This window comes from Oreochromis aureus, linkage group 18 (assembly GCF_013358895.1).
Source record: "Oreochromis aureus strain Israel breed Guangdong linkage group 18, ZZ_aureus, whole genome shotgun sequence".
In the NCBI taxonomy this organism is placed as follows: Eukaryota; Metazoa; Chordata; class Actinopteri; order Cichliformes; family Cichlidae; genus Oreochromis; species Oreochromis aureus.
The window spans coordinates 15,803,538-15,816,895 of NC_052959.1; the positions used below are offsets into that span (position 1 = coordinate 15,803,538).

At 38.3% G+C, this 13,358-nt stretch overlaps 1 protein-coding gene across 1 annotated transcript; it reads left to right on the plus strand.

Moving 5' to 3' along the window:
- Nucleotides 1-7,504: 7,504 nt before the first annotated feature.
- On the plus strand, nt 7,505-13,297 carry agxtb (alanine--glyoxylate and serine--pyruvate aminotransferase b). Its single transcript, XM_031735596.2, has 11 exons — nt 7,505-7,859; nt 8,251-8,443; nt 8,568-8,632; nt 10,227-10,327; nt 10,415-10,485; nt 10,572-10,656; nt 10,782-10,880; nt 11,072-11,141; nt 12,160-12,255; nt 12,470-12,598; nt 12,932-13,297. Exons 1-11 carry the CDS (start codon nt 7,584-7,586, stop codon nt 13,037-13,039), a joined length of 1,293 nt encoding a protein of 430 aa, XP_031591456.2. The 5' UTR covers nt 7,505-7,583; the 3' UTR covers nt 13,040-13,297.
- The last annotated feature ends 61 nt before the right edge of the window (nt 13,298-13,358 follow it).

The window sequence follows — 13,358 nt, forward strand, 5'->3', positions numbered from 1 at the left end:
TAAAATGGTTAAGGCACAGTTGTTATTTGACAGCCCATTTCTTCAGCATGAGTGATTGCAGCCTTCTTCCAGGTATTAAACCTTTGAAGCTCATTCCTCTGTGCTCATGTTTTCAGATCAACGCTGAGTTTAAGAGAATTGCCACCATCCCCCTCAAACAAAGTTCCTGGCTCAGCTGGATCTCCACTTGGGCAACCTGGTGAAGTTGGTCAACAGAAGAGGAGAGCTTGGACTAATACCGAAAAGAATTGTGGCACAAATGGATAATGTAAGTGATAAAGCCTCAACACTCACTTAATATGATCCTCTTTGGATGAAACTTTATAATTGTGGAAGATTTCAGATGTTTTCCCATGATAAATTCTCTCATTTTGTATTTTTACATCAACTTATTAATTGCCAGTAAACCTATTATTAATTTGTGTGCCTTTACTTTAAAAACATTCATGTAAAGTACACTATTAAAACTTAAATGAAGGACAGGGGCTGAATGAAGATGCTAATTACATACATTTCATTTCAGTGTGAAGATGTTGATGCTGGACGTGAGTGTGTCAAGGAGTGTGTATCTACATGGGTGAAGACCCTGGCATGCTTATCCGGGAGTATGTGGTATGTACTTTTTTTTTTTTTTTTTTTTTTTTTGGACTTTCCACGGTGTGTCATATTACTTGGCATGAAATGACTAACATGGCTTCTTTTTTACAGGGCATGGAAGAACGTGCCATCAATGAGACTGTTGAAGACACCACTGTTGGAATTTATCTTAAAGAGCAAGCTTCAGCAGAAGAACAAGAGTTGTTCTTGCAGGCATCAGGGTGGCGAAGAATTTGGATAATGTAGCGTTTGCTGTGATAATGCTATTTGGACTCATGTATGCATTAAACCTTGCCTACCCTGCTGACCTCCGCTACAACTTTGACATTTTCCAGAAGGTTTTCATGGAACTGGATGGAGCTAAACTCTCTAAAGTTCTTGCTTTCAAAAACCATCTGTTTCATTGAGAAGTCAAAGACTGCACTTCTGCAATTCTTTGCAGTTTTTCATTTTGTGTTCAGTAACGTTATACAGCTTATGTTTTTATTGCTTTCCCCTCATGTGACTGCAATGCAGGATGATTTTTCCTTCTGGTATCATGTTGTAAGAAATTTTTACTGACGATTTTTAGCAATATGTTCTGAGTCAACCTTAATGTCCTGCTTATATGTTTAAAAGGAAGATTAAGATTCATGTAGGTGTTTGGTATTAGTTATGTAACAATGTCATTTAAGGCTCAACTTAGTTGAAATCTTGTACAGGTAAATACTTGTACAGAAGCTGAAACTGTTGTCAGATAATACACAAGTTATATTTGTGTAAATCTGTTTATTCATAAAAGCGTGTTGCTTTTTTCAGGTAGTTTTAATTTAGTTTAAATTTTCAATTGTGTAATTAATACAAATGTTATATGTAAGAGATGACAGGATCATCTATAAGCACTTTCTTTTATTTGCTGCTAAGTTCAGTTTTTGTGAAATATTTCAAATGTTTTAAATTTTTCTTTTAGTTATTTCTGCAGGCTATCTTTAAAAAAATGTGTTAACAATTTTTTTATTGATGTGATTTTGGACTTGTTCATGGCAGCTTGCTGCTTTCACTGCTGTTACACTTTAATAAAGGTGAATTGTTCAGCAGCACTCACGGTCTTTGCCTTTTTGTCAATAACGATCAGTTAATATTTCAATTGAAAAAATAAGTAGGATTTAAAGCCATAATTTGTGTTGCAGGAACATAATTGCAATGTGTTTACATTACACAATATCATTGCGCACTCACTGGCAATCAAAAATAAGTTGGTGTTAAACATTAAAATATATTGACATTATGCAATACATTGATATTATGGTAACAGATTAATATTAGTACATCAAACATGATTTTTTAAAGTAATCTGATGTAAATAAAATACTTTGATTTGACAAGCATTAATTACTTGAGGGAAAGTGGAAAATTAAGTCAGTCATATTGTGTGGGACCGATGTACACAATAAAATCAAGTAAATTGAAAGAACTTTTTTTTTCAGTGCATCTCGACATCATTAGAGAGAACGGGATTTGTGATTTGAAGTGTGATCTATATATGATGTTATTTTTTTTTTGATAATCTGTAATTGTGATATTAGTTGTCAATGTTGTTTTGTTTTATCGATATATATTTATATATTTTTTATTTATTTGGGGGGGGGGGGGCATGATCACAGTAATAATATATTTCGTGCACGTTATTATGAGTTGAATTTCATCGAATGCATCTTTTTTGTGTTTGCTGGACCAACAGAGGATTTTTTTTTTTTTTGGCAGCGTGTCAGACAAAGTCAACAAAACCCAACCTCGAACTCTCAACGACATTTTGTTTGTTTTCCTGTAGTCGCTACATTTGGCGTTTCTTGTGTTTATGCTTATTAGTTATCTTTTGGATCATTTCCTGTTTTCTCTTGTGCCTTGCTTACAATTTTTTTAGTTTCTACTCCACAACAATCCCGTCTCTTCTCTGCTCAATCAGACTACAATGGTAAATGAGGTGTGCAGAAAAAAATCACTGTAAATTTAGGATTTATAAAAACCAGGAAGTCAGAAAATAAGCAGGTAACATCACTGCAGACCCATCACGCCCTGGTCACCACCTGTTCCAACTCCTCCTCCATTGTCTGCACTTGTGCTGTTTCCCTCAGCACTTCCCTAATCACCCTCTGTGTATAAATAGTCCTGTCTTCCCTTGTCTCAGTGTCTTGTGCCTCTCTCTGTGTTTGAGTCACTCTGTGATCTCCCGTGGTTGTTTGGATTTTTTTTTATTGCTTTGTTTTTCTGTATTCTCTATTTTGTGCTGTGTTTACGGCCTCATATATGACTTTTTTGTTTTTGTTGTTAAGTTTGCCTCCATTTGGACCATAATTTTTGCACTCCAGTTTGGGACAAAATGCACATTTACAGAGCAGCTAAAAGTACCAGAAATCGCTTGTCTGTCAGTATTGTTCCACTATAATGTTAGAAAATCATGGGCCTAATTGTCTGTTTTGGATAGGCTGCACTTTGTCCTGGAGGAGTTTACTGGAGGGTAATCATATGTACTAAGTGTTTGACCCTGCATGTGTGTATGTGTGTGTGTGTGTGTGTGTGTGTGTGTGTGTGTGTGTGTGTACTGGTGGGGACCAGCAGCCCTTGTGGGGACCAAAATCCAGGTCCCAATGAGGTTGAAGGCATTTTTCACACTCAAAATGTGGTTTTAGTATCAGGGTTACAATTGGGTTATGGTTAGGTTTTGGGTAAGGGTTAGGGATATGCATTCATTTTTGATGGTTAGGATTAGAGTAAGCGGCTATGGAAAACATTATGTCAATGGGATGTCCCCACGAGGATAGCAAACTAGACGTGTGTGTGTGTGTGTGCACGTCTGGGCACACAAATCGCATATTTGCCTGTAATTGATTCGCTCCACTGAATAGCGTTGTCAGCCAAACCTGTTGTTTGGGGTTCTTTCTTTCCATTTCCACATACACTGTCACTCATCCATACTGACATGCTGACAAATAATTTCTTATAGTTAGTTAGTTGTGTTTTTATAACAAAATGATCTCCTTTTTCTTGCCACAGTATTCAAGCCAGGATGTCAGAAATGCCTTTAAGGCAAAGCTTCAGCTCCAGTGGCTCTGAAAAGGTCACATGTGCAGAGAAGTCTCACAATTTCTGTAACTTTCTGAAAGAGGTTTGATATTTGTGCCTCAATAATCTTTACATACCTATGATTTGTCATTTGGAACAATCTGGGTCTGTTTCAAGAGACTGTCTGTCAGTGCTGGTCATTTATCAGATGAATCATTGTCAATTGTCTGAGTTAAACTTTAATTCCGTTTTCTTGTTTGCACATCATCTTGTTTACTTATCAGGTTCCATTTTTGCCAGAATCACACACATGCTCACACATGCACTGTCTGTTGACTGTGTGACAAAATATTTGTGTTCTTATGAAAGTTGTCCTTATGCATCATCGTCCGCCTCTCCTCTTGCAGTTGACATCTGACCTACTGGTGGCCACAAGCACCACAGCTTGCCTGTCATTTCGATGTTTTTTGCACTTTGTTTGGATTTGGTTTCAGTAAACCTTTTATAGGTCTGTTAATTATCAGTTCACTATTGCTCAAAACTTCCCTTTCACCCAGGATTATTGAGAAACTCATCTGACAGACTGCTGCATTACATAATAATACAAAATAGGTTCATTTTTAATGTGCTTATTGTGCCATGAAAATACTAACTCAACAAATTTAAGTAATGTAACCCCTCTGTCACTGGAAGGAGCATAAACCGAGTTACTTAGAAAAAAGATCATTTTCAAATTCAACATTTCAAACAGCTCAAATATGATCAAGCACACAAACTGTTTTTGTGTTTAGCACACAGTTTGCCTGCACGCTAAAGAGGCTGCAGGAAAACATCAAGCTTGAAAAAGTAGAAATATAAAGGTTGGGCTCCATGTGATGTCCGTGTGATTCGTTTTATATTGTTTGTGCAGGATTTGTTGTTGATGTTGATATTTTGGTGATTTATGTACTATAAAATACAACATATTGAATGATAATTGGTTATTCAAAGACTGTGTGAGAGTACTGGACAGTTTAAACAAGCACAGGCTAAACTGAGTAGGGGCAGCCTGTGTGAGTAGCAGTCATCATTTTCAAATTCAGCCTGATGAAAGCAAGATTTTCCATGCAAGAAAGCACACATGACAGCTCATGTAACATCTCCTATACTGTAGACCTGTGGCTGTTAAAGTAGTTTTTCAGTGCAGTGTTGGACAGTGGGAGGGAAAACTCACAAACATAGGCTTGACGTTCGTAACAACACAGTCAGATGACAATTTGAGAAAACCTGCAGGATGACGTCTGGTGTCATAATAGTTTGAGCACAGCTGAAGTAAAAGCCAAAAAGTGTCACATGTTCAGTAAACACAGAGGGTGCCCAGGGGAAGAAAATTTTAGTACAAATTGAACGTCTCAGAGTATGTTCATGTCATGGTCAGTCAGCTGTGTGAAGGTCCAAGAGCCCAGGCCTTTATCCCAGCATCCCACTGGGGTCTAAAAGGCAAATGAAAAAAACATTTGGTACCACTGTATCTTGGGTATATCAGCTGAGATTAGTAGTCCCTCCCAAATTCAGCTAACTATGCCAAATACAGTATAAATGGGGATGCCAAATAACAAACAAACAGGGATGCACAACTTTTATGAAAATTGCCTTTTTTTGTTCAGTAAATTCAAAGTGAAAATATTAAAGCTCATTTTAAATTCATTGAGAGACTCAGTAAGATGAAATACGAGCTAATCCAGAACAGCTGTCTCAGCAGTTCATAGTCACAGTGGATTTATGACCTGAAACTTTGGCTGGATCTGAATGAAGAACCCAAAGGACTGCACAACAAAGAAGCAAGTATCCTGGAAATATTTCTGCTTTGCCTGCATTTTTTTTTTTTTTTGATAAGAAAAAAATGTTTATTCCCATCTTAAAAGTGGACACATCCCTAAAGAATGCTTTTACTGAGCTTTACTTTCACATTAAATATTGTTTTGAGACTCATCCCAGAGAGTAGCTAATGGTCAGATTTGTTGGCAGGTAACTGAAGCAGGAGATCTCGGACAAACAGCTGTGAAGCTTTTCCATGAGTCACATGCAAGCCTTTTTTTTAAACTGTGTACTCTTTGTTTGGACAAAATACTTGTGTTGACACTGTAAACTTGCGTAGTTCTCCTTTTTTCCCCTCACCCGAATCAATCAGAGAAGTCTGACCCATAAGCAGAATGAAGGGTGCAATCAATCAGATCTTATCAGGGCCCACCCCTGCGCAGGGGTCACTCATGATCTTTTGGGGGAGTGAAGGGGGTAAAGTACAGACTGAGGGGAAAAATATACATGCCTCAAGTAAAATATAGCATGCTATTGGCTGCACTGGACTGTGGTCAAAATCATATTTAAGGGTCTACTTTCTCATCATAACAGTTAGTAAGTGTTGTGATAATTAGTAAACATAAAAACTGCCATTTTCCAAAAGTCTAACTGTGTTTAGATGGGAAGGAGCTCACAGTCTTTATTTTGTTGATCACTCCCCTGCTCCTCCTCCTCCTTCTGCTGCTCTCTTTTAGTGGATTTTGAGTGTTGGGTCCAGTGCAAAGGCCAGTGATAGGATAAACCAAGTCCACCTATTTACGAGTGGTTTAATTATTTACCCAGACACACTCGAGATGGGAACCTTCTACTAACCCTGCTGACAAAAAACTGCTGCAGTATTAGTCCATTCGCTTCAAGTAAAGGAATCAAACACTAGATTTTATTTGTAGTCAGTTTGTAGAAAAATGTATAAAGTAGGAGAGAACAACTCCTGATCAAGTTATATGTTCAACTTAATGCTTTGGAAACTGCTATCCAATATGCATCTGTTGCTTGATGCATAGACACTGTTTCACCACAAATAAGATATGTTGAGGTTCAGCTTGGAGGAAGCAGTGAAGAGTGCCCAGTCATTCTGAAAATTATAACAACTTCCTTTTTTCTTAATTTAAAAATATAATCTCGCTGTCCTACTTCATGTATCCGGATTTCAGATATCCAACAGTGCTAAAAAAAAAAAAAAAAAAATCTATAGGTTGTTGTTCTGTTTGGAAACAAGAAAACACTTGTGTAATACCTATATGATCATTTATATTTTTTATATCTTATCAAGAGAATGACCCCACATAATAGCATATGTCACTGCTTATACACATTAGATAATAAGCCTGATCTGTTTGTTGGAGTGTGTGTCCCAGCGTCATATGGGTAGATGGGTGGGTGGGTTAGTAGGTGTGTGGCTGTTTGTTTCCCTGCCCCAATCTGAGAGAGCAGATTGGCTCTCTGAGAGGAAACTCCTCTTTGCAGACTGAATACTTGCGGTTACAAAATCAGCTAACCTACAAACTCACCTCAACTGGTTCTAAGCTGCCAAGTGTAGGACTTCATTTTTCCACACAGTTCAAGAGTCAGGTGTGTTGATTTAGACCAGAAATGAGTCACCAAAACCAGTTGTGGTGGATCCAAACTGTAAAAGCTGTGGTAGACCTCTGAGTCTTTACAGGACAGTGTTGGAAATGAAAGGTTTCCCGAAATGTTTTTTTAATTTCCACATTTAGTTCTTCCAACATTAAAAGACCCTTATAAGATTATGAACTGAGAGGCTGTTAAAAAGTTTTTAAAAAGTTAAAAAAAAAAAAAAAAAAAAAGTTAAAAAGATTCCACTATCTCTAACATGAGAGCAGGAAGCAACAAAAACTAGGCTATAATAAATTAATAAATAAATGTGTAGAACAGTACATTCTTATTACTACATGCATTGCTTTTTGGTATGTCGTCACGCACATGGTGCCAACCCTTAAGTGTGACGCACAACACTCCGTGGCCACCAGGTCAAAGACCTGTTTGTTTTAAATCTTCACCTTATCACACACTCCGGTTCAGTCTAACTGTCTCGCAGAAGTGACCTCACCGGGCGCAAGCTTCTCAGTATCGGGTCACTAGCCATGATGCAGCGGGCTTTGTTCAGCCGTGGCGCCCTGCTCGCCCAGCAGACATCAGCGGCCCTCGAAGGTCCGCTGGGCGCGAAGAGCGCGCCAGTGCTGCTGCGCCTGGACCGCTCCATGTCCTCCGTCACTATACCGCCGCCGGCATGCATGCTGCGACCACTTGAAGTGCCTCTTCGTTACCTGTTCGGACCGGGACCCTCGAACGTGCCTCCACGCATCTTAGCTGCAGGGTCCAGGCCAATAATTGGTCACCTGCACCCAGAAATGTATGAGGTAAATGCTTTTTGTTTGAGTTAAATTATACTGGAGATTCAAATTATTTTATGGGAATCTGGACTAGCTCTCTAAGTTTGTGACCAGTGGATATTCTTGTTTTCCATCTTTTCTTTGAAAAAGCCTAATTATCATTTTTACTACTAAAACAGCTTTATAAGATTAAATGTTTTGATTTTAAGTTTGTTTTTGGCACACAAATAACTCACACCAAGAATTTCTCTGTATTTTCTTTCATATTAAAATTTAAAAAAAAAAAAACAAAAGACCAAATGTATCCTTAGGACGTGAGCTTGTGCGTAATTACGCACAGTTCACCTGAGCGTCAACAGTGACCATTCTTGACAAATTAAACTTAAAAATTATTTCTAATTTTCACTTCGTGTCACAGATCATGAATGACATCAAGAAAGGAATCCAGTACGCCTTTCAGACAGAGAACAACATGACTATAGCTATGAGCGGCTCCGGGCACGCGGCTATGGAGTGTGCGGTATTCAACACGGTGGAGCCCGGAGAGAGCGTGCTCATAGCCATCAACGGGATCTGGGGAGAGCGCGTTGCAGAAATCGCAGAGAGAATGGGTAAGCATTTACGCACAGGTTTACGCACACTTAATAAATACACTACATTGATACTGATTTTTTAACTGTTAGCCAATATATGTATTTATTCGGTAGCTAACAGCGAATATTTTTTTATCTCTAGGTGCCAATGTACACAGAATGGTAAAAACGCCTGGAAGATATTTCACCAATACGGAAATTGAGCAGGTATTTAAACACATCGTTGAAGGAGAAATGATTACTATGTATATAAAAAAAAAATATCAGCCAAACTAATGGTGAGATTTTTAATTCTTATTTATTGTTCAAGTCTTTTCTTTCTGCCTTAAATTTGATTAATTTTCCTAAAGTGGTTATTTTAAAATGTTATGATTTTGTACAGGCACTAAATATTTTTGCATACCGACACTGTTCTGGATCAGATTTGACCCGTAGCTTTTCAAATGGATGTCAAGTCTATCAGTGTTGGTCAAATAAAGGAAAATTGTGGTTTTAGGGAATCTTGCAATTGTGAAACTGTACTTCCCAAGTGTGTATGTTTTATGTCTGTGTGTACAAAGACACACACAAAAAAAACATGTCTGTGTATTTTTTATGGGCCAGTGGTGACAGAGTTAAAGGTTGACCATGACACTGTCACCAGAATTGTCTGTCCCCACAATATTTGCCCCAGTTCTCACAGAAACATGGACCTGCTTGTCTGTAAAATCCTACAGAAGTCAGAGGGTGAATTTAGACATGGTGCCTTGACACCAGTACAAGATTTGAAATAGGGTGGTTAGCACTGTTGCCCCACAGGAAGAAGGTTCCTGTTTTAAATCCTGGCCGGGGTGGTTGTTGCATGTTCTCCTGGGTATTCCAGGATCCTCCTGCAGTCCAAAGACATCCATGTTCGGTTAACTGGTGACTCTATACTGGCCATGAATGTGAGGTATTTGTTATAATGAATAGTTAACGTGTGACTTTGAGTGGCCAGTAAGACCAGTAAAAACTCTAAACAATGGAAAATATGTTACATTTACACCTGCAAGCACACCACCCATGATATAACTACTCAATCTGAAAAGAAATGTATTAGAATCTATTTATTCTGCTCTAAGTGAGATTAGAACAGAGACCAAGACCAAAATAAGCCTGGAGGGCGTCATAAGATAATAAAGGCACCTGAGCTGCCATTTCAGGGAGTGTGTGAAACACATGTGCAGGTCCCACGCACTCCTGCCACTACTGTGAACAAACAGACTAGTTTGCAATAAGCACATTTCGTGTTCAAAGTGTTAATTAATGTTAAATTAATATTGTTAAATATTCATTATTATGGTATTATATAATATGTTGTCGTTATTAAGATTTTTTTAACCATATAGCAGTGATGAGTGTTGTAATGGTTATACAGAGTTATATAAGAAATCCTAGCATTTCCAGGATGTTCTTACCATAGTCACTTTCAATAAAATATAGTCAAATCATTATGGCTGTTATGTCTTCATGCCTTAGATAAATCGGGGCATGATATTGTGGGATACTAGATGTTTTTTCTGCAAAAAAGGGTGCTAGAAAACCTCTAAACATTAACTAAGGTTTAATCATTTATTTATTAATGTCAGAAAAGCTATCTATACATTCTAAATAGAGCTGTACTTTAACATTTTGTATATTATGAGGGAAAGGATGCCATGGTAGAAACAAATCTGTGAAGGTATGAAATTTGAACAGTATGTAAGGGTTAAGTTGGGTAAATCACTAAGATTCATTTACACCATGCATGCATGATTAAATTTGTCTCGATGTCTCGCCGTAGGCCATAAAAAAGCACAAGCCTGTCCTGTTTTTCCTCGCACACGGGGAGTCCTCTGCTGGTCTCTGTCACCCAGTAGATGGCATTGGAGACATCTGCAGAAAGTGAGCCTCCTACCACATCAGCCTCAAACAGCACATTACAGAATATAGTTTCATATTTCTCACTGCTCGCTGTTACATCTCACACAGACATGACTGCCTCTTCCTAGTCGACACAGTTGCTTCACTCGGTGCGGCACCAATCTTTATGGACAAGCAAAGTAAGGCGGTGATGAAAGATCAACTTCCTCTCCTACCATCAGACGCGCCCGTGTGGGATTTAATCCATCTTTTATTGTGTTTCCAGATATCGATATCCTGTATTCTGGTTCTCAAAAGGCTCTGAATGCACCTCCTGGTACAGCACCTATCTCTTTTAATGACAGAGCATGGTAAGGAGGGAGATAGTGTGGAGTGGTTATGCATACATCCTATCCTAAATTGTTACAAATATTTTTCTTTAAAAACACAAAAAAATGCAAAAAGTAATTCAGGCAATGCTATTGTCTCTGCACAGCCACAAGATGTTTAACAGAAAAACAAAACCAGTCTCCTACCTCTTTGATATGACACATCTGTCCAACTACTGGGGCTGCGATGGCAAACCAGCAAGGGTGTAAGTCCACAACAGAGAACTGATTACAAGCTGATCGTTGGGAGTTCTCCCTTTAAACTTTAGTTTAATGTTGAATGTTGCAGCAAAACTCATAGAATGAGAAAAAAAATACATTTTTCAAAAATATTTTTCAAGAAACTAAATTTTAAATTGTAAAAGTGTCATTGTGTCACGTGTGCTCTTGCTTTTAGATACCACCACACTGGTCCAGTGTCTGGATTCTTCGCCCTGAGAGAGAGTCTGGCCATTCTTGCTGAGAGGGTAAAGGGATATTTCCCAACTTCTTCAGTCACATTTCTGAACAAAAAATCTGTAATTTCTAGATTCTGTTATTCTTTTTATACAACACCGATTTCCAAATCAGTTCCAGACACTCTGCAAAATGCTAATGAAACAGAATGCAACGATTTGCATCTCATAAAGCCATATTTCATTCACAGCAGAACACAGAAAACATATGAAGTGTTTAAACTGACAAAATGCATCATTTTAAGAAAAGAGGGTAATTTTTGAATCTGATGGCAGCAACATGTCTCAACAAAACTGAGACAGGGTCGTGTTTACCACTATGTAGCATCCCTTCTTTTAAAAACAGTCTGTAAGCATCTGGCAGCTGAAGAGACCCAGAGGAACGCTCTCCCATTCTTGTCAGATATCATATTCTAGCTGCTCAACCAACCGTCCTGGTATCTTTTGTTTCTAATTTGTCAAAAGTTGAATCTGTTCATTTGTTTCATGATGTTCCAAATGTTTTTCAGTTAGCGACATGTTCCAAATGTTTTCAGTTAGCGACAAGTCTGGACAGCAACGCTCTGCTACTATGAAGCCATGGGAACATATGTTGCTCTCTAAGATGCTCTTTGTATACCCAATCATGTTACTGATCTGTTACCAATTAATGGACAGTGCCTCAGCTTTTTGAGGTTGTGAGCTGTCTTTTGAAATGATCTTACTGAAAAGTATGTTATAAAGGATTTTTTGTTATGCATCTTATTCATACAGTCAGTATTTCAGTGAGTGAACTGCCTTCTCTTTTATGTTTGTGCTAACTAATGGAGTAAATTATGTGAGGCAAAATGTGCATGTTTCCTTTGGTAGTTATATGGTCTTTTAGACTCCAGGCGTCTGAGTGATCACAGTCAAACAAAATAAATGTTATCATCCTTGTCTGTTTAGTAACCTCTGAGTTGGTATTATTGACAGGAACACTAACAATAATCAATTCCCTACCCTTTTAGGTAATTATTTCTAAACACAATCAATCTTTGTCTCCCTCTAGGGGCTGGAGGAGTCCTGGAAGAAGCACAAGGAGGTAGCAGCCTACCTGTACAGAGGACTGGAGGATCTGGGCCTCAAGCTATTCGTCCCCGAAAGAGTGAGACAGAAATACAAGAAAATACCATTCTGGTGCCATGAAAACATGGATACACAGAGAGAATAAAGGGGATATTTACATGAAACAAAATAACAAAGACAAACAAAACAGCACTGTACAACTTACCTTTATATTTATGTTGCTTTTAAACTCACTGGAGCAGTTTTCCTCCCTTTTGTTGTGACGAAAGCCATTTTTTATATGTGTCCTGCAGGATTTGAGACTTCCCTCCGTCACCACCATTGCTATCCCTGAAGGCTACGACTGGAGGGAGATGCTGACATACATCATGAAACACCACTGCATTGAGATGACAGGAGGACTGGGCCCTTCCATCGGCATGGTGAGTTAATTTTACAGTCATTATTGGTGGCAATTAATTCAGATGTGTAGTTCTCGGTTCAGTTCAGGGTGTTCTAGCCTTTCGGCTTCCTGTCCTGTTGTCCTTTTCTCTTAAATTAACATGCATATCTTGTCTTGAATCAAACTAATCCAGACAAACAAAGACATAATGTTTAAGGATCATTTCCAGGTACTGTGTGACAGGTTTAATTAAAATGGCTTTTTAACAACAGCAAAGTCATCACTTTGGTGTCTGAGCAGCTTTCTGAATCATCCTGCTGAATTGCTGCAGAGTATACTCATGTAATGTGCTTTCCATCTCTCATTCAATTAGGTGATGAGGATTGGATTGATGGGATACAACTGTGAGAAGACTAATGCTGACATGGCACTGCACGCCCTGGCGGATGCTCTGAAAAACTGCAAAAAGAGCAAGGCCTAAGAGCCTATATTCCTAAACCACCGACTATGTACTAATTCATTAGGGAATTTTAAGAAAAGAACATTCAGTGTGTCCGTATGAAGGACAGTTGGAACTGTGCATACATTTTGGGAATGCTTTTTTGACTACAGAGATTTTAGAAAAACACAGGCTTTTCTTGTATAAGTAGGCTAATGATGAAATAAATAAACAGATATTGTTGGGCCCATGGTGAGTGCACTGAAAATGTCAATAAAATGAGCTTTATTTTATCAAACACCTGTTCTGCATGGTATGCTCTGGAGAAGAGGAATGAAAGCTGGACTGGTGTGACAGAGGA

Coding starts and splice junctions, on each gene's coding strand:
- agxtb (XM_031735596.2), top strand. CDS start 7,584: ATGATGCAGCGGGCTTTGTTCAGCCGTGGCGCCCTGCTCGCCCAGCAG. Junction 11,142..12,159: donor TGGCCATTCTTGCTGAGAGG/GTAAAGGGATAT, acceptor GTCTCCCTCTAG/GGGCTGGAGGAGTCCTGGAA. Junction 12,256..12,469: donor AGCTATTCGTCCCCGAAAGA/GTGAGACAGAAA, acceptor TGTGTCCTGCAG/GATTTGAGACTTCCCTCCGT.